This window comes from Artibeus jamaicensis, unplaced genomic scaffold (genome assembly GCF_021234435.1).
Source record: "Artibeus jamaicensis isolate MK-2021 breed Jamaican fruit bat unplaced genomic scaffold, CSHL_Jam_final contig_554, whole genome shotgun sequence".
Lineage (NCBI taxonomy): Eukaryota > Metazoa > Chordata > Mammalia > Chiroptera > Phyllostomidae > Artibeus > Artibeus jamaicensis.
This window is the reverse complement of record NW_026521885.1, coordinates 734312-761487: the sequence shown is the minus strand read 5'-3', so window position 1 is coordinate 761487 and position 27176 is coordinate 734312. Positions and strand designations below refer to the sequence as shown.

At 39.8% G+C, this 27176-nt stretch overlaps 1 protein-coding gene across 2 annotated transcripts in view; it reads left to right on the top strand.

The window, feature by feature from the left end:
• Positions 1–27176, top strand: part of CD99L2 (CD99 molecule like 2) — a 119955-nt gene that overhangs the window by 84232 nt on the left and 8547 nt on the right. The window contains exons 3-7 of one of the 2 annotated variants that reach the window (XM_053670221.1): positions 3195–3263; positions 3377–3460; positions 5050–5115; positions 23946–23984; positions 24486–24605. In XM_053670221.1, the coding sequence (XP_053526196.1) occupies positions 3195–3263; positions 3377–3460; positions 5050–5115; positions 23946–23984; positions 24486–24605 (378 nt within the window). The remainder of the gene's footprint in view (positions 1–3194; positions 3264–3376; positions 3461–5049; positions 5116–23945; positions 23985–24485; positions 24606–27176) is intronic. The other variant, XM_053670222.1, reaches the window with a different exon arrangement.

The window sequence follows — 27176 nt, the reverse complement described above, 5'->3', positions numbered from 1 at the left end:
TCTTCATCCTTTTCTGTTTGGTCATTTTTTCCTTCCTTCTGGTCTGCTCCCTTGATTTGAGCCCCAGTTTCCTTTCCATTACTTTTGGTTTCCTGTGCATTTCCATTCATTAGTTTAGCCTTCATATGTTCCTCTAATTTGTGGCTAAAATCAACCAGTTCTGTGAGCATCCTGATCACCAGTGTTTTGAACTGTGCATCTGAAAGTTTGGCTATTTCTTGTTTGCTTAGATTTATTGGCTCTGGGGCTCTGAGTTGTTCTTGAGCCATGTTTTGATCTGTTTGTGCCTGTTAAGTACGAGCAGAGGTGCCTTGGTGTTTACCGGGGCGGGGCCACCCAGGTTGCAGGTGTGTGACACTGTATGTGGGGGCGGAGTCAGAGAGGGAGCAATGGCGGTCCTCTCTGCTCACTGGGTTTGCCTCACCGCTTGCCCCCGCCTGTTTTACTGAGCGCAAATGTGCAAGCCCACTGCCCTGTGTGGTCTGTCTCAATGCTCGTCTCTTCACTGGTTTATCTGCATGCAAATGCTCAACCGCAGACAGCCAGCCACACTGCGCCTTCCCTGGGTCCACCCATAGCTACCCCGCACCTGGGATCTGTGCCCTCGTCTGCCTGTATGCCGCCAGGTGGGGGGATCTTTTTTGCCCAACCCACTCAGCTGCTGGCTTCGCCCCTCTCACCAGTTTAGCCGAGTGGTTCTTTGTTTTCGGACTCTGTATTGTTCAATTTTCTGTGGTTTGGTTGTGTTTATTATTGTTAAAACTGCGTTGTTTTTAGATTTGGTTGCACAAGGAAGCTCATAGATGCTCTTTATCAGGTTCAGGAAATTTCCTTCTATTCCTAGATAAAAATTGAGTGTTTTTATTATAAATTGAGATTAACTTTTATGAAATGATTTTTCTGCATCTATTGAGATGATCTTGTTTTATTTCCCTTTATTTATTAATATTGCATATTTCATTGATTAATTTTTCTTATGTTGAACTTACCATTACATTCCTAGAATAATGCCATGACCAAGTGGGTTGTATCCCATTTGATCATGGCATATAACCCTAATATGCTGCTAGATTTGTTTTGTTAGTATTTTGTTGAGGATTTTGCATCTATTCATAAGGCTTATAGGTTTGTAGTTATCTTGTGGTGGATTCATCTCGCTTTGTTATTAATACCTCATAGAATGAATTATGAAGTCTTTCATTTTCTTCTTTTTGGAAGAGCTTAAGAAGAATTGGTGTTAATATTTCTTTAAACATTTGGTAGACATCACCAATGAAGCCGTCTGATTCGGGGGTTTTCTTTTTGGAAAGTTTTTAAATTACTGATTTAACCTTTTTACTTGCTATAAGTCTAGTCAGATTTTCTGTTTCTTCTTGATTCAGTTTTCATAGTTTGTGTATTAATGGGAATTTGTCCATTTCATCTAGGTTACCTAATTTATTATAGTGTTGTTTATAGTATTTCTTAATAAGCCTTTTTAAAATTTCTGTTAGGTTGGTGGTAATATCCTCTCTGTCATTCCTGACATTAGTAACTTAGGTATTTCTTTTTTTCTTGCACAGTCTGCTGCCAGATTGTCAATTTTGTTGAAAGAATCAACTTTTTGGTTTTGTTTACCTTCTTTACTATTATATATTCTCTATTTCATTGATTTCTGCTTTAATAATTTCTTCCTTCTGCTTGATTTGGGTTTAGTTTATTCTGTTTCTAGTTTATTATTATGAAAAGGTTAGGGTTTTCATTTGAGATTTTTAAAAATGTAGATGTTTACAGCTACAAAGTTCCCTCATGAGCACTATTTCTACAGCAACATAATTTTTGCTATATTGTATTTTCATTTTCATTCATCTCAAGTTGTTTTATAATTTCTGTTGTGATTTCTTCTTTGATCCTTTGGCTATTAGGACTTTGTTGTTTGATGTCCATATAATTGTGAATTTTCCAAATGACCTTCTCTTAATAATTACTATTTTCATTCTCTTGTTGTTGGAGAATAGTTGTTGTTGAGTTCCCTCTTTTTAAATATACTGAGATTTGTTTTGTAGCCTAGCATATACTGCGTATGTAGTTGAGTAGAGTGTATTTCCTGTTATTGGGTGGTGTGTTTTATAGATGTCTGGTAGGTCTAGTGTTGCTTGTCTTATATTTCCATTTTGATTTTTCTAACTGTCAGATTATCTGTTTTCCCTTCAATTTTGTCATTTTTGCCTCATGTATTTTTTGGGTTTTGTTGTTAGATACATATATGTTTAAAATTTTATATCTCCTTGCTGGATTTATCCTTTGATTATTATAAAATGTTACTCTTTGACTCTTGTAATAATGTTTGTCTTAAAGTCTGTTTTATCTGATATAGTTATTCCAGCTCTCATATGGTTACTATTCGCATTCTATAGCTGTATCCATTCTTTGGCTTTCAATTAATTTCTATTTTTGCTGTTTTTTCCCTTAGTAGTTAATAATTATTGAGTTATTGCTATATATAAATCTAAACCTGTTATATCCCTGCCTTTCCTGTAACTTATTTTTTCCCATCTAATACTTTCAATAGTTGTAACAGTTACAGCATAATCTTCATACTTAAGAAAAGAAACTATTGGAAAGTGTGTGCATGGCATGACATATAATTGATGCAAAAGAATTTCATAATTTTAATGGAATATGGGTAAGTCTGTACACCTAATATTTGCAGTAGTTAACACACTGATATAATATATTTTCTTGGTATTGTAATCACTTTCGGTTTATAAGACACTCCTATACTCAACTGGGAATATAACCTCCATCTAGACATGGGCAGAAGTGTCTATAGTTATGCTGCCAGGTTGCTAGTGATGGAAACCAAGGCTTGAAGCTCTCAAGGGTCATGCTTAAGCTCTGGAACTCACTGGACCATGTGGTCATTTCCAGCAGATGTGGGATGAAGCCCCAGCTCCACTAATCTCCCAGTCTCACGTAGGACCACATCTGCCTCACCACCTATCCTCTGAAGAAAAGTGACCAGAACTTGTTGCATTTAAACCTTCTACATCTTTTTGTCATCTTTCAGTAAATGATTCCAAGAGGCCATAGAGGGATCTCAAGGACCAAGACAAGGGTACTCTACTCATGATATGACTTTCCTGAGCTATGAAGTGGTTGCTATATTTTGTTAATAAATTTGTTCTCTTTGCTATCTCCTCTCCCTCTTTTAGAGAGATGGGACCATGTCAGCACCACAACCAAGAGGCCAGGAACTACCAGAGCTCCGGCAAAACCTGCAGGTAACTCACTGCTCTGAGGAAGGCAGTGAAGAAAGACCACATGGAGCTCCCTCTGGGGTAGTGTCCAAATGAGCTACCTCTCATTTAACCAATTGACTTTCTCTTTTATGAAGCAAGTGATTTGGACTTGGCTGATGCTTTGGATGATGGGAATGATCGAGATGATGGCCACAGAAAACCAAATGTGGGAGGAGGAGGTAAGTTGTAGGTGGTTGAAAGCACTGGTCAGCACTGTAGCTACCTGCTTGAGTTGTAACTCATTAACTACAACAGCCCACAAAGCTACTTGTGGCCTGGAAGAGCTGGGAGCACTTCAAGACATAGGAGAACCCTATAACAGTGTACTGAAACTTTTTTGGATTCCCAAAATTACTGTGGATCTCAAAGGATTTTGGTTATATGGGTTATATCTATCAATATTTATCATCTTTGAACTTAAAACTAAAAATTATTTATTAATTAAAAATGAACAACAGTAAACCCATACATGTTAGTATAAATAGCATATTTTTAATGGCATGGGTTTTTATTTTTTATTTATTTTTAAAATTTTTAAGATTTATTTCTAGAGGGGAAGGGAGGGAAAAAGAGAGAAAACATCAGTGTGTGGTTGCCTGTCATGCACTGCCTACTGGGGACCTGACCCGCAACCCAGGCATGTGCCCTGACTGGTAATTGAACCAGTGACCCTTTGGTTTGCAGACTGGTACTCATTCCACTGAGCCACACCAGCCAGGGTGGGCTTTTATTTTTTTATTAATTTATTTTTAGAGAACAGGGAAGGGAGGGAGAAAGAGATGGAGAGAAAGATCCATCTGTTGCTTCATATGCACCCTGACTGGGCACCAAACCCACAACCTAGGCATGTGCCCTGACAAGGACCTGAACTGGTGACTACTTGGTTTGCAGGATGACACCCAACTAATTGAGCCACACTGGTAACTGCTAAATAGCATTTTGTGAGAAATAATTATGCTTGGGAATACAAAAAATAAATTTAGTAAAAAGATTTTTTGTACATATTTTCCAATTTATATAATGGCTCTCTTAGTGGATGAGCTAGAGTCTCACAGCTGGGTCTGGATTCACTTGTTATAACATGTTGCAATGGTTGAAGTATACGAAGGAAATCTAACTTCAAATTGATATGCAGGTGGGAAAGGGAGGAATATTTAAATAAACTTTTAAGATCACTGTGGACATTTTTTGATAAGACACTAAAAATAAACTCAACCAGTGGTTGTTTCTTTGAGGTTAAATGCAGTGTGGAATGTGAAACTGTACCAATGAACTTCCCATTGTTGAATTAGACCCCACAGAATTCTTGCACTTTCAGTGGAACTTTTATCCATTCTTGATTGGTCATTTGGAAAATATTGGTATCCCCGGGTCTTTTGACCTTCCAAATAATGCAACATTTCATGATATAACACTCATAATTCACTTCAGTTAATATTATGATCCATGTCATTAGAAAAAGTATGTATTTATTTGTTTTCTGTGTGGGATGGTTGATCTTGAGCCTGCACTGAGCAAGCTGGCCCCATGGGAGCAAGAGCCATCTTATTCGTGGTCCTGTTCACACTCAAAGTAAGGGATATTATGTAGGATGTGTGTATTAGTGGGAGAGAATCTTGGCAGCCATTTTAGAATTTTGCCTACCATATTCATCAAAGACATTCTTAAGTGGAAGTCCTTTTCTGGGTGTGTTGGGTTACATTAACTTAAGTTTCTTGTCACTGGAAAATGTTTTTTGGCATTGAAATGTATATATTTTTTTCTCCAGGTTTTTCAGACAAGGATCTCGAAGACATATTAGGAGGTGGTGACTACAAACCTGACAAGGGTAGAGGTAGGAGTATTGATCTGTCCAAGTACCTTGTTCTCATTCAAAATGTGATTACATGGTCACTAGATGGATTGAGCCATTCTTAGCCTCTGGTCTGGTAGTTCCCAGACATCCCTGCTTGCAGCTTCTGATTTACTTGGAATGATATGGGATGTGCAGCTTAAGGAAGAGAGTTTATAAGACAATTTGGAAAAGCCACACATTTCCCCTGATGTTCATAAGGGTTCATGCTGTGTGGGTTAAAGTCTCTATACTAGGAAAAATTATTTGCCAAGGTGGTCCAAGTTAGAGTAACTAACAGTCACAGGACTTATTGGGAAGATGTTCCTCCACCTGGGGAGCCTGTGACCCTTGGGATTGGAGAAGCAAAAATCATTGCGACAAGAACTTTTTAAAGAGACTCATAGCAAGCCAAACATCTTTTAAAATATATTTTTACTTTTACATAGTTTAAGACCCACAGGAAATTGTAAAAATTGTCCAGGGATATTCCTGTGCACCTGTTACCTATTTTTCCCTTACATAAAAATAGCACATTGTCAAAACCAGGAAGCTGATATTGGTACAATATTGTTATAAGTATAGACTTTATTTATTTTTATTTTTAATCTAATCTTTATTGTATTTTCCATTACCATCTATAGACTTTATTTAAATTTCACTGCACTTCACATGCACTTGTGTATATGTGCACATGTATGCATGTAGGTCTATTAAATTGTATCACAGGTGTAGATTTTAGTAACCATGAGCAAAATTAGGATGCAGGATGCAGAATTGTTTCATCACAAGGAAACTTCCTCATGCTAGCCCTTCATAGTCACATCCTTCCCCAATGCCAGATATCTTTAATTCCTCCACATGCCAAAGATGTAAACCTTTTATCATACTGTATGTCAGGATTTGATCCTAGTATGGAGAAAATATTAGCCAGAATTGATATGACAAAACAGATTATGGTTATGATTTGTAATTGTTACTTATGGTTGCATCCTATTATGATGGTACATTAAGATTGCAACTTGTTGTATGTTGGTCAGTCATTATAACATTCATGATGGTAACCTGTTCTGATGGCAAGTTGTGGTTGTAAATTGTTATGACAGTAAGTTGTTGCAGTTACAAAAAGTTGCGAGTGTATCTGGTTGTAATCCTGGCTGTGGTACTATCATTTTCTCCCTTCTTGCAGGAACTGTGTGCCTTTCATAGGGGAGCAGTGTTTTCTTCTAATGAAAGGATACCACAGTCAAATCTGCCCTTCAAAACACCTTTCCAAACAGTGTCATCTTGAGTAAAAAGCTCTAAAGCCTCTAAATGAAACTTGAATATGTCAGGAGAAAATGGAACATTTAAATGGCAAACCCAGCAAATGAGGCAATTACTCCTGGGTGACAAACGGTATTTCCAGATTGGGAGATGGCAGTAGTAGTGTACATATACACATATATGAATAGAAGTCTGGATGATATGTCAAGGGGTTTTCTTCTTAAAAGTACATGCTTTAGCAAGGAGGAAGTGCTAGGAAATTGTTTAATTAGGATCATATTTGAACTTCTCTTGTAAAGAATAATCAATTGTTAGCTTAAGTTATACCCTCTGTTATTATAGATGTCAATAAAAGAAGATAAACAGGGTCCCAGCAAAAATACATGTGGGAAACTGAAACATGGCTATGATAAGCACATGATGAAATTCTCAGACACTATCCTCTGTGTCAATATACTAATAGCATGAGTGAAGATAAAACTTCACATTGAAGTAAATGATGATCTTTGGCCTAAAAACAATCATAATCTATACATTTTTCCAAGCTTGGGTCTTAGGCACATGGACTCAACTGTAGTTTTGGAGTGTATTTCAAAATAATGTTATCTGTTATATATTTTTTCTGAAGAAAACATTTCTGCTGGCCTTATAGGAGCCCCATATTTTCTCTGTAGGTCACGGTGACAGTCTGTTGTTAGCAGATTGCATCTGTTGTCCTATCTCCCTATTAAATCCTTGTCAAGTTTACTGGTTGGTGGCTTGCTAAGGCTAGAGAAGCTGCTGGCTCTCTATTCACTTGCTACTGAGATTGCCACATTAACTGACAAAGTGACAAGCCACATGGGTCTCATTTAGCAGCTGCAGTATAGTTGCTGGCTTTTGCAGCCTATTCACCCCTCCCCAGCTGAACTAATCCAGGGGAAAGGGAAATGAGAGCAACCCTGGGCAAACAGGCCATATTCCAGCTGTTCTCACTGTTTCCTGAAATGACTGTCTTTGATTGTCCCGGGTTAGAGTGGCTTTTTCAGGAGATGATTTATTGAACTCCTCATTTTCTCATGCCAGAAGTCCTCCCCTTAGTATCTTTTGAATCTGGGATGTTTTTTTCTCTTTGCCTCCCCTCAAGCCCAGGGTCATTACCTTAACCTCTTAACTGGTTTCCTGGACCCAGTTTGTCTTCCATACAGCTCCAGAGAGAACCATCACAGAACTGATCTTGTCAGACTTCTGCTTTAAACAATTGTGTAAAAATGAAAAGGTAGCTCAATTAAAAAACTACCATAAGATTTGAAGAACTTCACAAAAGAAGTTATATAAAGATGATTAAAATAATTTTCTTTAAGAAAATGCAAATTAAAACCACATGAGATATCACAGCACACCCACAAGTATGGGTAAAATTAGACTGAAAATACCAAATGTTGGTCCGGATATGGAGCAACTGAAACTTTCATATATGTTGTTGGTAGAAATGTAAAGTTTCTTATAAAACTGAACACAGACCTCTCCAGTGACCCAGAAGTTTCACATATTCAAGAGAAGAGTTGTAAAAATGCTCATGGCAGCTTTATTTATAATAGCAAAACAAAACCCAAAAAAACGGAAACGGCCCAAGTATCAATAGGAAAATAAGTGAATAGGCAAGTTGTGGTATACTTATATACTCATATGATGGAATGAATTACTGATACACATAAAAACATGGATAAATGTCAAAAACATTATGCTGAGGGAAGGAAGCCAAAGAAAACAAGAACACATACTATATGAGCCCAAACATGTAAAGTTGTTATACTTTCAAAATAATTTTTGTGTTAGAAATGAGATCCATGCTTACCAGGACTGGGATGTCATTGGGCGGGGACATGAGAGAACTTTCTGGAATGATGCTAGCATTTTGTATTTTAGTGGGAGTATGAGTTTTGCAGGTACATTCATCTACCAAGACATCAAATGTAAGATTTGTTTATTTTACTATATGTAAAATTTACCTTGAAAAGGAATCATGAGCAAATGTGGAACTCTATATGTTTAAAGGTGAAGTGTATTGATGTCTGTGACTTACTTTGAAATGCATTACAGAAATAAGAAAGGGGTGGATGGACTTATGATAAAGCAAATAATGCAAAGTGTTCATTATAGAATCCAGAGGGTAGATAGGAGTGTTCACTGTACAGTGCTTTCAGCTTTTTTGAATGCTCAAAAATTTGCTTAATTATATGTTAGGGAAATTTGTTTAAAGAAGAAAAAACCCCAATAAACCCAAAAGTGTCTTTAATGGCTGCTCACTGCCTACAAGATAAATTGAAGTCCCTTAGCCTACTGCCCTATCTTTTTGCCCTGGACTGCCAGGTTCCATTCATCTCCAAACATACAAATGAACTGATAGTGCATATATTTGTGCCTTCACATTCTGTTTCTCTAAAAATCTTTTTTTCCACTAGATGAATTCCCAATCATACCACAGAAAGTGCTAAGCTACTCATTCTTTAAGAGATACCTCAGAGATCACCTCTTCTCTGGAGGCTCCTCCCCTGTGTGGGCCTATTTTCCCTACCCCAGCTTGGCCCTGTGGTACAACATTCATCTCCTGCCTCTGGGTTCTCCTAGAACCTCTTATTACTGCTGGTATAGGATAACACTTACCACACAAGTCACACTAGAGACACATGTATCCTTATCACTGCAGATAGATTTGGTTTCCTGAAGGCAGGCACATTTTTGCTTGTGAATTCCTGCTATCCCCAATTAATGCACTGAAATGGGGAGATTAGGATAGAACAAACACCTGGCTTTGTTCTCTACCCTGCTCTGCACACCTCCCCTTGAAGGGAAGGGTGACACATTGATTGTCTAGGCTGATGACCTTCTAAGCCACATTGGTGGTGGGAGTCATGGCATGAAATGCTTTTTCCTGGATCTCAAAGGGAGTGAGGGAGCCCTGGGCAATCCATGTGGCTGCTTGAGTGTGTGCGTAACTCACATTATTATATGTGAACTCTGTGATCTTGTCTGTAAATTCTGCTTCTCCACCCCCAGCTAAACTTTAAGGTGGCTTCAGGGCATGTTTTTAACATAGTACACAGAAGCCCTGACTTTGAAGGTGCTGGCGTACTTGTCTAGCTCCTTCATAAAGTAGAATGCCTTATCTGATCTTCCTTTTTCTCCTTGTATTTATTCTCAATTGGTAAAGGATCTGGAGGGGAATAGGTGTCATTAACATGCTCAGATCATCCCCCACTGGCATGTTGGTCAGAAAACTCTTGATGAGTTGACCCATGGAATCAACTGGGGATGAGAAAGAGGTTGTTGGCCTTGGGGGAGAGAGTGGATCAGGGAGGGAGCAGAGTGAGACAGGCCAGTGCTCGTGCTTTCTCCTGTCTGATACAACAACAGCCTTTCCATCCTCATTGAGAGTCCTTTTGCCCTCCTTAAAGATCATTCTGGGACAGCAGCTATTCATGGCTCTTACTAGATATTTTTATCACCTGCTTGTTCTCTCTGGACCTTCCCTGAACTTCTGTGTCTGTGCATAGCTAGCATTTTGGTGACCAGTTTGTTTTGGCAGTCCTTGGAACCTTGGATGGTAGGGGATGGGTGTCTTCAGGGCAGACCCGCCTTCTCTTCAATTGCAAATCCTCCCTGCATTGCAGAGAACACCATAAAGAGAGAAGCACCACTTTTAACTTTTTCTTGGAGGTCTAAAGTTGAAACTTTCTATGCAGCATACAGTGCTCCACTGTGCCAATGCCTTTCTTTGTGTCAGAATCTGCCACTGGATCTAGCAGCCTACATGCTAAGTTCATTATTGTATGCTACCTGTTTCTTACTATTTTGGGCTCACAGGGCAGGAAATACTACATCATTTCTTTTATTTAGAAAGGAAAGTTTAATAATAGGACCAAATTGAGTGCCTTTTTACTCCCAGATAACAATTTTTAAGGCCTCAAGCATGTAGTTCTTAAACACTGAGGCAAGAATCAAAACACATACTTTAGAAGAGATACAAATATTCTCTTATAGATGTGGCTGGGTCACAGATATTGGCTGTTTGAAGATGTCCCCTAGTGTGAAGCATGAATGCTGTCACCTTTAGTTTCCAGGGTTAAATGAGAAGATGGTCTTGGCTGTGGTCAGTTAATTGACTAAAACTTCGAGTGCTATTTCCCTCTAAATGTATCCACTTTGGTTTTCAGGAGAAACCTGCAGGAGCTCCTGACTTTGATTTCTTTGCAGAGCTTTTCCTAAACAGCTTCTTCTGCTCTCCTCACTTGCCTAGCATGTACCTAGACTCAGAAGACTGCTTTCTGCCTTTGGCTTTTCATTTTATTTCTCCTATAATACCACACATGGGAAGCCTTGCTTAGGCCTGTGTGCATGTTTCCTGCCTGAAACCTCCAGTCCTCTGGAGTTTCTCAGGCCCCCAGGTTTCCTTACTGTTTTTTAAACAATTTTTTTCATTGAATTTATTGGGGTTATTGTGGTAGGATATACATAAAATTTGCCATTTTAACCATTTTAAGTGTACTTTAAGTGGTATTAAGTACATTCACGATATTGCGCAGCCATCTCCATCATCTATCTATGGAAGCTTCCCAATCTGAAGCTCTGTACCGATTAAGCAATTATATACCTAATCTGGTGAAGGAAAGACACACAAGTCCAGGAAACTCAGAGAGTCTCAAACAAGTTGGACCCAGAGAAGCCCACACCAACACACATAATAATTAAAATGGCAAGGCTTAAAGTCAAGGAGAGAATCCTAAAAGGTACAATAGAAAAGCAAGTAGTTACCTAGAAGGGAGCACCAACTAGACTGTCATCTTATTTGTTAACAAAAACATTTGAGGCTAGAAGGGAGTGGTGTGAAATATTCAAGGTGATGAAAAGCAAGGACCTACAACCAAGACTAGTTTACTCAGCAAGGCTATTGTATAAAATCAAAGGAGAAATAAGGAGCTTCCTAGACAAGAAAAAGCTAAAGGAGTTTGTTAACACCAAACCAGTACTGCAACAAATGTGAAATGGCTTGCTTTGACAAAAAGAAGAAAAAAAGAGAAAAAACAGAGGAAAATAGTCTAACAATGAAATGACACTAAATATGTATCTATCAATAATCACCTTAAATGTAAATGGCTTAATCAGTGTTGTCCAACCTTTTAGTGTCTCTGGACCAGACTGGAAGAAGAGTTGTCTTGGGCCACACATTAAATACATTGCAACACATAATCACAAAAAAAAATCTCATAATGTTTTAAGTAAATTTATGATTTTGTGTTGGGCTACATTCACAGCCATCCTGGGTTGCATGTGGCCTGTAGGCCACAGGTTGGACACCCCTGGTAAATGCTCCAAGCAAAAGACATAGGGTAGCCAACTGGATAAGAAAACAAGAAGCTGAACACAGCCTCTCACAACAGTGCCAACTGGTACACTGATACAAATGGGTTTCTAGAACACTCAGTAGTATGGGAAACCTGTACTACAAGGAGCCTGCCCTACAGAAAATAATTTTGGATGTTTTGGGGTGCCTTCCTTCTATATCAGCAAAAATACTGCTACATGAGATATCTGAAATTTTATTGCCTATGTTTTCCTCTAGAATTTTTATGGTACATGACTTTGAGTCTTCTACCCATTTTGAGTTTAGTATATGGTGTAAGTTGGACGTCTAGTTTCATTTTTTTGCAAGTACTAATCCATTTCTCCCAACATCATTTATTGAAGAGATCTCTTTATTCCTTTGTATGGTCTTGCCTTTTTCATCAAATATTAATTGACCATAGAGAGATGTGGGTTTATTTCTGGGCTCTCTGTTCTATTCCACTGATCTATGTGTCTGTTCTTAAATTTTGGGGATATTTGTTCCAGATGTATGAAATATACCACTGGTATTTTAATAGGAATTGCATTGAATCTGTAGATTGCTTTGAGTAGTATGGACATGTTAATAATGTTAATTCTCCCAACCATGAACATAGTATATTCTTGCACTTATTTGTATCTTTCTCAATTTCTTTCTTCAGTGTCCTATAGTTTTCTGAATATAGGTCTTTTGCCTCCTTTGTTAAATTGATTCCTAGATACCTGCTTTTTGTTGCAATAGTAAATGGGATTGTTTTCTTAGTTTCTCTTTCTGATAGTTCATTATTGTTGTATAGAAATCCCATTGATTTCAGAGTATTGATTTTGTATCCTGCTACTTTGCCAAATTCATTTATTAAAGTCTAGTAGCTTTTTGGTGGAGCCTATAGGGTTTTCTATGTATTATGATGTCATCTGCAAATAATGACAGTTTACTTCCTCCTTTCCAGTTTCGATGCCTTTTATTTCTTCTTCTTGTCTGACCACTGTGACTAGGACTTCAAATACTGTGTTGAATAAGAGTGGTGAAAGTGGACATTTCTGTCTTTTTCCTGATGTTAGAAGAAACAGTTTTAGTTTTTGTGCATTGAGCATGATGTTAGCTGTAGGTTTTTCATGTATGGACTTTATTATGTTGAGGTACAATTCCTCTATTCCCACTTTGCTGAGAATTTTTATCATAAATGGTGCTGGATTTTTGTCAAATGCTTTTTCTGCATCTATTGATATGATTATGTGATTTCATGTCCATAGGTCATACATATAAGTTCTTTGGCTCCTACATTTCCCATACTATTCTTAACCACACCCTGTCTATTTTCTACCTACCATTTATGCTACTTATTCCCTGTACCTTTTTCCACTTTTCCGTTTCCCCTTCCCCACTGATAACCCTCCATGTGATTTCCATTTCTGTGCTTCTGTTCCTGTTCTAGTTGTTTGCTTAGTACATTTTTGTTTTAGGTTTAGTTGTTGATAGCTGTGAGTTTGTTGTCATTTTACTGTTCATATTTTTGATCTTCTTCTTTTCCTTAGATAAGTCCCTTTAACATTTTATAAGGGCTTGGTGATGATGAACTCTCAGGTGGGTGGGTTTGTGTACATTCTAGGACCCTCTCAGTTTCTCCAATGAGCTATCCTCTGAGGCTGGGAGTTTCTTCTGCTGCCTCAGCCCTTACAGATTTTTTCAGTCAGAGGTTTTGAGGCTTTATTTCTCCACACTGGAACCCTGGGTTGTGTGGTCTGTCTTGATCCCCATTTGTTCCTCTCCATTTATCTACATGAAATTGTGGGACCACCCGCTTCACTAGCCACTGCCTTGCCCATCCTGGTCCACCAGCTGCCATCTTGCTACAAGCCCTCTCTACCCGACTGCCCATCTCCACCCCTCCTACCAGTCTGGATGTTTCTTTAACTCCTTGGTTGTTGGACTTCCATATAGTTTGATTTTCTGTCAGTTGTGGTTGTTTTTGTTTTTAAATTTGTTGTCCTTCTTTTGGTTGTGCAAGGAGGCACAGTGTATCTATCTATGCCTCCATTTTTGCCAGAAGTCCGCCATAGTATTTTTTTTTTTTTACAATTCTTTGTAATTCTGTTGTATCCATGTTTTTTCTCCTCTTTCATTTCTGATTTCATTAATTTGGGTCCTCTTTCCTCTTTTTTTCTTGATGAATCTGGCTAAATATTCATCAATTCTGTTTATGTTTTCAAAGAACTAGCTTGTGGATTCATTTATCCTTTGAATTTTTTTTTTTAGCCTGTCTGTCATTTAATTCTGCTCTGGTCTTGATTATTTCCTTCCTTCTACTCCCATTGGGCTTTGTTTGTTTTTTTGTTCTTTTAAGTGTAGGGTTAGATTGTTTATTTGAGATCTTTCTATGTTCTTTAGGTAGGCCCGTAATGCTACACACTTGCCTCTTAGGACTACTTTTGTGGTCTCCAGTAGGTTTGGGCTATTGTGTGTTCATTTTCATGTTTTCAGGTACTTTTTGATTTCTTCCCTGATCTCATTGATGATCCATTCATTATTTAATTATTTGCTATTTAGTCTCCATTTATTTTAATGTTTTTGAGAGGTGTGTGTGTGTGTGTGTGTGTGTGTGTGTGTCTGTGTGTTTTACTGAGGTTGGTTTCTAGTTTCATGCCATTGTGATTCAAGAAAAGTCTTGGTATGATCTGAATTTTCTTGAATTTGTTAAGACTTCTTTTGTGTCCTACCATGTGGTCTGTCTTTGAGAATGATCCATGTGCACTTGTGAAGAATATGTATTCTCATGCTTTGGGATGAAATATTCTATAAATATCAATTAAAACTTTTTAATTTAGTGTGTCCTTTAAGGTCTCTGTTTCCTTGTTGACTTTTTCTCTGGAAGATCTATCCAATGGCAACACTGGGTGTTAAAAATCCCCTACAATGACTGTTTTGCTGTCAATCTCTTCTTTAAAGTCCACCAAGATTCTCTTTATATATTTAGGTGCTCCTATATGGGGCACATATATGTTTACTAGGGTTATATCCTCTTGTTGGATTGATCCCTTGAGTACTATGTAGTGACTTCCTTTGTTGCATGTTATGGCTTTTGTTTTGAAGTCTAGCAGGTAGAAGTATTGCTACCCCAACTTTTTTTGTCTCCGTTTGCATGAAATATGTTTCTCTATCCCTTCACTTTTATCCTGTGTAAATCTTTTGTTCTGAGGTGGGTCTGTTGTAGATAGTATATATATGAGTCATGTTTTTCTTTAAAGATTTTATTTATTTATTTTGAGAGAGAGGGGAAGGGAGGGAAAGAGGGAGAGAATCATCAGTGTATGGTTGCCTCTCACGCACCACAGCTGGGGACCTGGCCCGAAACCCAGGCATGAACCCTGACTGGGAATTGAACCAGGAACTCTTTTGTTCTCAGGCCAGCACTCAATCACTGAGACACACCAGCCAGAGTTGGGTTGTGTTTTTTTATCCATACAATTCTCTGTGTCTTTTGATTGGAACACTGGATCCATTGGCATTTAAGGTTATTATCTTTTTAATATATTTGATTGATTATGCTATTACAGTTGTCCCATTTCCCCCTGTTCACTCCCCTCCACCCTGTACATCCCCTCCAACCCACATTCTCCCCCTTAGTTCATGTCCATGGGTCATACATATAAGTTCTTTGGCTTCTGCATTTCCTATACTGTTCTTACCCTCCCCCTTTCTATTTTCTATCTACCATCTGTGCTACTTACTCTCTGTACCTTTCCCTGCTCTCTCCTTCCCACTCCCCTGTTCATTACCCTCCATGTGATCTCCATTTCTGTGGTTCTGTTCCTGTTGTAGTTGTTTGCCTAGTTTGCTTTTGTTTTTGTTTTTGTTTTAGGTGTGGTTATTAATGATTGTGAGTTTGCTGTCATGTTATTGTTCATATTTTTATCATCTTTTTCATAGATAAGTCCCTTAAACATTTCATATAATAAGGGCTTAGTGATGATGAACTCCTTTAACTTGACCTTATCTGGGAAGCACTTTATCTGCCCTTCCATTCTAAATGAAAGCTTTATTGGATAGAGCAATCTTGGATGTAGGTCCTTGTCTTTCATGACTTGGAATACTTCTTTCTAGCCCCTTCTTGCTTGTAAGGTCTCTTTTGAGAAATCAGCTGACAGTCTTATGAGACCTCCTTCGTAGGTAACTGCCTCCTTTCTTCTTGCTGCTTCTAAGATTCTCTCCTTAATTTTAATCTTGGATAATATAATTATGATGTATCTTGGTGTGTTCCTCCTTGGGTCCACCTTCTTTGGGACTCACTGAGCTTCCTGGACTCCCTGGAAGTCTATTTCCTTTGGGGAACAGATAGGGGAAGTTCTCCTTTATTATTTGTTCAAATAAGTTTTCCACTTGTTGCTCTTCCTCTTCCCCTTCTGGCACCCCTAAAATTTGGATGTTGGAGTATTTAAAGATATCCTGGAGGTTCCTAAGTCTCTCCTCATTTTTTTGATTTCTTGTTTCTTCATTCTTTTCTGATTGGGTGTTTCTTCTTTCTGGTCCACACTGTTGATTTGAGTCCCAGTTTCCTTCCCATCACTATTGGTTCCCTGTACATTTTCCTTTATTTCACTTAGCATAGACTTCATTTTTTCATCTAATTTATGACCAAATTCAACCAGTTCTGTCAACATCGTGATTACCAGTGTTTTGAACTGTGCATCTGATAGGTTGGCTATGTCTTCTTTGCTTAGTTGTATTTTTTTCTGGAGTTTTGATCTGTTCTTTTGTTTGTACCTTTTTTTTTTTTTTTGGCCTTGATGCACCTGTTACATAGTGAGGGGTGAAGCCTTAGGTATTCACCCTGGCAGGGTAACCCGCATTGCTATGTTGTGGTGCTGTATGTTGAGCAGGGGTCCGAGGGGGAACAATGGCACTTACTCTACTCTCTGCCGGATTTCAGTCACTTCCTCTGCTTCCCACAAGCAATTTGGGTCCTTCTGGTGCTGATTCCCATGTGGGTGGGTTTGTGTACATTCTAGGACCCTGTGGCTCTCCCCAGTGAACTCTCCTGTCAGGCAGGGAGTTTCTCCCACTGCCACCTCCACTCCCGCAGGAGTTTTCAGTCGGTGATTTGAGGCTTTTTTTCTTGTGCTGGGACCTTGGGTTGCACAGTCTGTCCCGCTCTCCAGTTGTTTCTCCCGGTTTATCTGTACACGAATGTGGCACCACCCAGTCTGCAATCTCCTGCCTTGCTGGGTCCACCTGCTGCTGCCTTGCTGGCCAGCAGCAACCTTGCATGCCCATCTCCACAATCCACTGCCTCACCGTGTCCACCAGCCACTGCCTTGCCACAAGTCCTCAATGCCCCCGCTGCCCATCTCTACCCCTCCTACTGGTCTGGATGAATGTGTCTTCTTTAACTCCTTGGTTGTTGGACTTCCATACAGTTTGATTTTCTGTCAGTTCTGGTTGTTTTTGTTTTCAAATTGTTGTTGTCCTTCTTTTGGTTGTGCAAGGAGGCACAGTGTGCCTACCTATGCCTCCATCTTGGCTGGAAGTCCTTAAGGTCATTATTGATAGTACTTGTTCATTGCCATTTTTTCTTTATACCTATGTTCCTCTGTTTCTTTTTCTTCTTAAAGCAATCCCTTTAAACCCCTTGCAGTGCTGATTTGGTGTTAATGAACTCCTTTAGCTTTTTTATCTTTTTTTGTTCTGGGAAGCTCTTTGTTTCACCTTCAATTTTAAATGATAGCCTTGCTGGATAGAGTAGTCTTGGTTGCAGGTTCTTGCTTTTCATTACTTGGAATATTTCTCGCCATTCCCTTCTGGCTTGAAATGTTTCTATTGAGAAATCAGCTGGAAGTTTGATTGGAGCTCCCTTTGTAAGTAACTGACTATTTCTCTCTTGCTGCCTTTAAGATTTTCTGTGTCTTTAAACCTTGCCATTTTAATTATGATTTCTTGGTGTGGATCTCTTTGGGTTTGTCTTAATTAGAACTCTATGCTTCCTGAACTTGTGTGACTTTTTCCTTCACCTGGCTAGGGAAGTTTTCTGTCATTATTTTTTCAAACAGGGTTTCTAACCCTTGCTCACTTTCTTCTCCTTCTGGTATCCCTGTGGTGTGGATATTGTTATGTTTCATGTTGTCCCAAAGTTCCCTTAACCCATCCTTGTTCTTTTTAAATCTTTTTGCATTTTGTTGCTGTGATTGGGTGTTTTTTCCTATCTTGTATTCCAAATCACTTATTCAATCCCCTGCTTCATCTAGCCTGCTTTTAATTCATTCCAGTATATCCTTCATTTCAGATATTGCATTCTTCCTTTCCAACTGGTTCCTATTTATGGTTTCTATGTTCTTTTTCTTACTGATGTGTTGGGTTGGCCAAAAAGTCCATTTAGTTTTTTCCATAAATAAAAGACATATTTTTCATTTTCACCTATAACTTTATTGATTTGGATATTTTGAGTATGTTGGTTATCTCCTGTGTAGTGTAATGTTGATTGTTCTCAGCTAATATCTCAATTTAATCACTATCAACTTCTATTGGTCTACTCAGCTGTAGAACATTGTCCATTGAGAAATCTCTAGCATAAAATTTTGTACATTCAGTCAGTCACAGCACCTTCTCCATACACTGCACAATTCTTTTTTTGCACTTCCATTGTGTTTTTACCTTTCTTGAAATAATAAAGCATGATATACTAAAAATGTTGCTTATTTTCTTCCATCTTCAGTATTAAAATGGCTACACAAAAATTCTCCAATTTTGATAAGTTTTTTAAAAATGCACACTGGTATGTCAGCTGTCACAGTACAGTGTAACAAAATTATTTTGAATGAAGTTAAAGACAACTAAGCACTACTAGAGCCACGTTCCAGAAACAAACAACCTTTTTGGCCAACCCTGTAGTTCCCACTAAGTTCCTTGTAGTTCTCACTACATTCCTTGAGCATCTTTATAACCATCACTTTGAATTCTGTGTCTGATAAATTGCTTGCCTTAAATTCAATTAGTTCTTTTTTTGGTATTCCTGCCTTTCTTTTGTTTGGGGGTTATTTTTTGCCTGCCCATTTTAGCTGACTCTTTTTGTTTGTTTCTGCACATTAGATCTGGTTTGGCTCTCTGTCTTCATGGGGTGGCCTTCTGTGGTAGAACTCTTATGGAACTCGATGGTGCATAAGACCTCCTTGACCTTGACCTCCTGTGGTGGATGCTCTAGGGATGCCATTTTTGCAGTATATGTGGGCTCTCTTATTGTTTTGTGGTCTTGATTGCTGTTGGTCCATTCGTTTGTAGGTTCTCCCCTTTGGCTGCCTTTCTGAGAGTCTCAACCCCTACCATGTCTTGTAGGCTGTTGTTCAGGTGCTGACAGAACAAAGCAAAACAACACAGAAAACAAAACCCACACCAGCAAAAGAAACCCCAACAACAGCGCAAAATCAATGATAAGAGAACGAAGAATTAAAAAAGCGAAAGAGAAATAGATTATAGGAAAACCAAGAATATGATAAGACAAAAGAAACATAATTATTATGAGAAGATAGTGAGGAGAATCAATAAGAGTAAGGAACAGAAACAGGAAATCACCATAAACAAACAAGGAAATGGAAAATATATAAGAACAGGAAGGAAGAAGGCAAAATAGAGTGATGAAAGGGAAGAGTGAAATATGAGATTTGAAAGAAAAAATAGGGAAAATAATTTTTTAAATTGAAGAAAAATAATAAAAAGCTACATGAAAAGAAAAGAATGAAAAACCGTGATGTCTGCAGCTCGTGCAAGCCAATGTGAGATGCTTTCCAGTGTAGCTCTCCACAATCTGTTAGAAACTACAAGTGATCCACAATTTATGTCTGTCTCCTTCAGGCTTGGCTGCATCCATAATGGACCTCACTGTTCTGTAAGGCTGGCTTTTTTATCAGCACAGGGCTCAGGATTGGGTGGACTAATGGCCAAAGGCACTACAGTAACCACCTCCACCTGCCTCTACCTGCAGTCTTGCTGTTAGTCTTAGTCTAACCACTGACCTGTCTGTTTCTGAGGGGACTTTTGGTGGAATTCGGAGGATGGGACCTCTGGATCTCCTGTGGGAGGTGCCATTCACATTTAAGGAAAGATGGTGGGTATATTTCCTCATGTCCCTGTCACATGTCTGAGTTTTTACCAGGTTATTTTTTGACCCCAGGAGGGCGAAGCCCCTAGTAAGATAGTGGGTGGGGCCTCCAGATCACAAAGTTTGGGTCTGCTGGAAACCTAGAGGATATTTCTAGGCTCTCTTGTGAGAGGGAAGTTCCAGTCTGGTTCCTGGGAAAGTGTATGGAATGGCTATATCCTAAAGCCAGTCTCAACACCCCTGAGTCTGTCTATATTGCTGTCTCCTCTGCAGGGGTAAGACTCAGGTTGGGGGAAAGTAAGAAAGAAAGATTTTTTTTTTAAAAAAAGGACACAGGGTGGGGTGAGCTGGATTCCAGAGAAGAGGGGTAGGAGGCTTTCAGAGGATCTGGCATACAGTTTTTCACAGGTGAGGTGATTGTTTTTCACGTGGGAGGGGCTTGCTCTTCTCAAGAAAAATGGCTGCTTCACTGTGGTGTTATATCCTAGCACTGAGAACCCAGCAGCCATTTCCCCCCACCTTTCTCCCCAGCTTCCCACTCCAGACTCCTCATGCAACTACAGACTGCACTGCCCTCCCTTCACCAAGCCCAGGGTGAGTGGCGTGGCCTGTGGGATCCTTGATCCTCTAGCACAGCAGGGCAGGGAGGGCACAGATGGGCATGCACAGTTGGACTCCAAGCCCTCACAAGTGGCCTCACTGCTGACATGTTAATGCACAGGGCAACAGCAGTGATCATGTTCTTTAAAATGCTGGTGCTTCTTGATTTGTAAATAACCATTCATGTACAATCGTGAATTTTTATAAAATGCATTTAACCAAAGGGTTTAGCCCCAATTGGGAATATAACAAACCTTATATTCTCCCCCAGACTCTTTTTTAAAGTATTTTTATTGATTCTGCTATTAGTTTTCCCAATTTTCCCCCCTTATCTCCACTCTGCCCTGCTCCCCCAGCCCTCCAGCATTCCCCCCACTTTTAGCTCATGTCTGTGGGTTGTACATATAAGTTCTTTGAGTCCTCTATTTCCTACATCATTTTTAGCCTCTCCCCATCTATTTTATGCCTACTAATTATGCTTCTTCTTCCCTGTACCTTTTCTCCCCTATTCCTCCCTTCCCCCTCCCCACTGAACTCCCTCTGTGTGATGTCCATTTCTCTGATTCTGTTTCTGTTCTGGTTGTTTGGTTAGTTTTTGTTTTCATTGTTTTTCTTTTCTTTTAGGTTCATTTGTTGATACTTGTGAGTTTGTTGTCATTTTATTGTTCATATTTCTTTTCTTCTTCTTAGATAAGTCCCTTTAACATTTCATATAATAAGGGCTTGGTGGTGATGAACTCCTTTAACTTGACCTTATCTGGGAAGTACGTGATCTGCCCTTCCATTCTAAATGAAAGCTTTGCTGGATAAAGTTATCTTGGATGTAGGTCCTTTCCTGCCCCTTCTACCTGCCTGCAAGGTTTCTTTTGAAAAATCAGCTGATAGCCCTATGGGAACTACTTTGTAGGTGACTGTCTCCTTTTTTCTTGCTGCTTTTAAGATTCTCTCCTTATCTTTAATCTTGGGTAACTTAATGATGATGTGCCTTGGTGTGTTCCTTCTTGGGTCCAACTTCTTTGGGACTCTCTGGGCTTCCTGGACTTTCTGGAAGTCTGTTTCCTTTGCCACATTGGGGAAGTTTTCCTTCATTATTCGTTCAAATAAATTTTCAATGTCTTGCTGTTGCTCTTCTCCTTCTGGCACCCCTATAATTCGGATATTGGAATGTTTCAGGTTGTCCCAGAGAGTCCTCAGCCTCTTCATTTTGGGGGGTTGTTGTTTCTTCATTTTGATCCAGTTGGATGTTCATTTTTTCTTTTGTTCCAGATCATTGCTTTGAATCCTGGTTTCCTTCCTGTCATTGTTGGTTCCCTGAATATTTTGCTTTATTTCATTTTGGGTATCTTTCACTTGTTCTTTCATTTTTTTGACCAAGCTCAACCAGTTCTGTGAACATTTTTATTACCAGGGCTTTAAATTCTCCATCAGATATGTTGGCAGTCTCATCATTTAGGTGTCTTTCTGAGGCTCTGCTGTGTTCTTTCATTTGGGCTATATTTCTTTGTCTTGGCACAGCTGATAGGTTATAAGGGAGTGGGGCCTTAGGTATTCACCCAGACAGGGTAACCCTATTTGCTACATTGCCTGTGTGGGAGGGGACAGAGAGGGAACAGTACAGCTCTCATGCTCTTCTGTAGTGCACTTTCGGACACACTCTCATGTCAGACTGGAAGTATCTCCTACTGAGGCAACCCCAGCCATAGTCCACAGTCAGCTCTGCATCTCAGTTTTCCCCTTAAGTCAGTCCCTTCCACACAGCTCTGTTGAGCTCTGCAGTCAACCCCACCTCCCAGCCACCTCACCACAGTTTTTTTGAGTCAGCCCCTGCGTTCTGCCTTATGGTCTGGTTGTTCTGGTTGATTTTTTCTTTAATTCCTTGGTTGTCGGAGTTCCATGCTGTCTGATTTTATGGTGATTATGGTTGTTTATTGATTTTAGATTGGTGGTTATCCTCCTTTTGTTGTGCGAGGAAGTGAAGGGTTTCTACGTACTCCTCCATCATGGCTGGAACTCCTCTCCCCCAGACTTTTTTTTTTTAAAGAAACTATTTTAGAGCACTTTTAGGTTCATGGTAAAATTGATCAGAATGTAGAGAGTTCCTATATCCCCTCTGCTCCCTCACACCCACAGCCTCCCCATTACCAACATCCCTTACCAGGGGGTGAACATTTGTTACCATCCAGGTACCTATATTCCCCTAGACTCTTTCCAGACTCTTATCTGTGAAGGAAATGTCAGAGTTTATTGCCTCCAACATCACAGGATAGTTTCCCCTAAGGATCCTGAGCTTTGTCAACAGTCTCCCCTCCATTAATGAGCATTATGCCCTGAGAAGAAGAAGGCAATGTGAAAGGAGTGCTCAAGGCCAATTAATGTGCTGCAATGGCACCACTTGCTTGTCAGACCTGCTGTCTGGGGAAGTGTGTGTATGTGCATGTGTGTGCTTAGTTCTATGAAATTTTATCACTTGTATAGATTCTTGTGACCACTACCATAGTCAAGATAAAGGATAGCTCTGTCACCACAAGGATTCTGCCTGTTTTGCTTTTATAACCACAGCCAGTTCCTTCCCTCTCTGCTCTCCCAAACTCCTGTCAACCACTGATATCTTCTCCATCGGATATTTCAGTAACTTTTGAATTTCAAAATCCTGGGTGAAGGATTGTCCACCTTCATTTGTGTATGTTCCAAGAACAACTCCAAGTCTAAGTTAAACTGGAAATAGAAGCCCTTAAAAACTCTTAAGATTTAATCCTGTAGCATATTATAAGGATGCTGTATATGTATCTAAGTTCCATGAAGAGAAACATCTGGATTTGAAGAAAAGCAAGTAAAGCATTAGGTACAGGAAGAAAGTAAATTGAAATATTAACCATAAATCTAGTTGACTGGCAGGATTATGAATAATATTTATGCTAGGCCTTTCACCTTTTTAGACGAGATCGGGCACGTCCAGGGTGGTATGGCTATAGACCCTTTCACCTTTTTAAAAACAAAATTTTACATAAGCATGTTCCTATAATCAGATAATGAATAAATATGTCTTACAGAAGGTACTAGATGCATGGAACACAGATACTGTTTTCATTCAGAGTCAGGCTCACCTGGCATGAGCCCAGCTCAGCCACCTGCTGGCAAGTCCGTAAGCTTCTGATCCCTCCTCTGTAAGATGGGGATGCTAGATGACCTGCTTCACTGGATTGCAAAGAGCATCAATGGAATATTGTACACAAAGAGCAGGGATATAACAAGTGCTCAGTGCACAGCTGCTATCATTTTGAAAATAAAAAGTCCCACCTGGCAGCCTGGGCTTTGAAAGTGACCACCATAAGGAAGCAGAACTTGCTTCAGTTGGGTAGAAGCTCACATGGTGGGGGCACAGGGGTTACTGGCTTGGGCTTATGCAGAGAGTAATCACAAGGGTCAGGGAGTTGGGAAGGGGCTGTCTTTCCTAACCCAGAACTAGATGGTCATGGACTCACAATGGACACCATGTATTTTTTGTCCTTTCTCCAGGTGATGGCCGGTATAGCAGCAACGATGACCCTGAAACTGGTGGGTTTGTGTCCCAAGGTTTCTGTTCAAAACCACAAGGAGATATAGTCCTGGCCCACTCTCATTTGAGAGTTGGTGTTCCTTAGCTTCCCCTGAATGTTTCCATTAGAAAACTGTGAGGCCAACGGCAGAGGAACAAAGTCATTTAAAGGAATTAAGCATGAAAATAAGGCCCCCTGGGAGGTGGCCCCATGGGAAGTTCACTGGACTAAGACCCAGAGACCTCTCTGAAACTCACTTAAATAGGGACTCCACCATTTCCATGTCCACCCTTTTAAGCTGCTGAAAATGAAAACACTTAGAAAAATGAGAAGCATTTGGCAAATCCAAGGGGACACTATGTTATTTGGTGGCCTTCGATATAAAAGGCTACACCTCTCAACACTGGCTTGGGGGTCCTGGGCATTGCAACAAAACTAGCTCAGTGTTTCAGCTAATCCTTGTGGTACTATTGGCTTGACCTTATGTCTTCTCATTTCTTCCACTCTCTCCTTTTACCAGGAATGTCGCCAGAGACTGGAACCATTGCTGGTGTGGCCAGTGCCCTGGCCATGGCCCTGATTGGTGCTGTCTCCAGCTACATCTCCTACCAGCAGAAGAAATTCTGCTTCCGTATTCAGCGTAAGTGGATCCACCCTGTGGCTGCTTGTACCTATGCCCATAGCAATTTTATTCCCCCCGTTCCTGGGTGTTAACAAATTGTTAAGGTTTTCCGAGGGTAAGGGGCAGAGACATGAGCACATTGACTTTCAGGTCTATTCCACAGCCTATCTGAGAGCAGCTCCACAGAAGACTTCCTGGGAGAGGGGGAGGTAGAGTAGCATTTTTGAAAATCCTTGGGGACAGATTTATGCCAAACTAAAGTGTAAACCAAACTAGAAGAGAGAATGGGGCTGGACACATTAATCTTGGTCTTTCAAGGGTTCCCATTTCCAGAAGCCAGATTTCCTTGTGGGCAGAACCCAGTGGCCATTGTGATGTTTCCTTGTCTTAGAACAGGACAGACCCTGAGATTTCCATATGGTCTCAGATTTCACTTAAAGTAATTTGGGGCTTTCAGAGGCCCTGGGGTCAACAGCTCCATCTTATGCTGCCATTTTCCTCTGGAGCAGAAGGCAGCAGTCTCTGGGGATAACTAAGACACAGCAAGCAGCACTGTTGTGCAAGACCACTCATTTTGGCAACCCTTCCCATCCTCTTGGATCCCAAGAAGTCACTGCCCTGGTGCCCCAGCTCCTCCCCTGTGAGCCAGAAAATCTTAAAATATATGGAATCATGACTTGTTTTAAAGGAGTAGGAATGCAAGAGAGACAATAAATGTGGTTTTGCCCCCTCCTTTACATGCTAGATTTGTAAAAGCTAGGATGCTTCCATTCTATGCTGTGGCTGTCTATAAGGTGTGTTACAAATGAGATCCTCTCCTAGAAGCCGTCACGTACATCATGTCAGGAGCCCTGTGGGAATGCTATTGGGGGTGAACAGAAAGACCACACTTGTTGGTTTTCTAAGCACAGCACTTATGTGTCACTGTCTGCAGAGAGTATGTGTCTACTTTAAGACTGATGATTTTTGGTTCACGTGATAGAATTTGAGTCAGTAGTAGATTTCCTACTTCCTAAAGCTTAGTTAGAATCATCCCCTGTGAGGTTTCTTCTACTCTTCCTCTAGACCTCTGCCCTTACTTCTAGCTGGGAGCTGAACTTCCCAGAAAAATAACATGATTCCCAGAATACTTTGAATATGGATATTGCTGAAACCTCCAATTATTTTTTTCATCTGGCCATTATATTTGCTTCTTTTACTCTTATACAACATTATTTTTAAGTATTTTTATTGATTATGCTATTACAGCTGTCCTAATGTTCCCCCCTTTATCCCCACTCTGCCCTGCTCCCCCAGCCCTCCAGCATTCCCCCCACTTTTAGCTCATGTCTGTGGGTTGTACATATAAGTTCTTTGAGTCCTCTATTTCCTATATCATTTTGGCCTCTCCCCATCTATTTTATGCCTACTAATTATGCTTCTTCTTCCCTGTACCCTTTCTCCCCTATTCCTCCCTTCCCCCTCCCACTGAACTCCCTCTGTGTGATGTCCATTTCTCTGATTCTGTTTCTGTTCTGGTTGTTTGGTTAGTTTTTGTTTTCATTGTTTTTCTTTTCTTTTAGGTTCATTTGTTGATACTTGTGAGTTTGTTGTCATTTTATTGTTCATATTTTTTATCTTCTTTTTCTTACATAAGTCCCTTTAATGTTTGATATAAGAAGGGTTTGGTGATGACAAACACCTTTAACTTGACCTTATCTTGACCTTCCATTCTAAATGAAAGCTTTGCTGGATAGAGTCATCTTGGATGTAGTTCCTTTCCTTTCATGGCTTCAAATACTTCTTTCCAGCCCCTTCTTGCCTGCAAGGTTTCTTTTGAGAAATCAGCTGATAGCCTTATGGGAACTCCTTTGTAGGTGACTGTTTCCTTTTCGCTTGCTGCTTTTAAGATTCTCTCCTTGTCTTTAATCTTAGGTAATGTAATGATGATGTGCCTTGGTGTGTTCCTCTTTGGGTCCAACTTCTTTGGGACTCTCTGGGCTTCCTAGACTTCCTGGAAGTCTATTTCCTTTGCCACATTAGGGAAGTTTACCTTCATTATTCGTTCAAATAAATTTTCAATGTCTTGCTGTTGCTCTTCTCCTTCTGGCACCCCTATAATTCGGATACTGGAACATTTCAGGTTGTTCCAGAGGTTTGTAGGTCTCTTCACTTTTTTGATGTCTTGTTTCTTCATTTTGATCTAGTTGGATGTTTATTTTTTCTTTTGTTCCAGATCATTGCTTTGAATCCTGGTTTCCTTCCTGTCACTGTTGGTTCCCTGAGTATTTTTGCTTTATTTCATTCTAGGTATCTTGAATTTGTTTTTTCATTTTTTTGACCAAGCTCAGTCAAATCTGTGAGCATTTTCATTACCAGGGCTTTAAATTCTCCATCAGATAGGTTGGCTATCTCTTCATCACTTAGTTCTCTTTCTGAGGCTTTGCTGTGTTCTTTCATTTGGGCCATATTTCTTTGTCTTGGAGCAGCTGATAAGTTGTAAGGGGGTGGAGCATTAGGTATTCACCCAGGCAGGGAAACCCTCTTTGCTGCGCTGCAGCGCTGCTCCTCTGGTTGTTCTGGTTGATTTTTCTTTTAATTCCTTGGTTG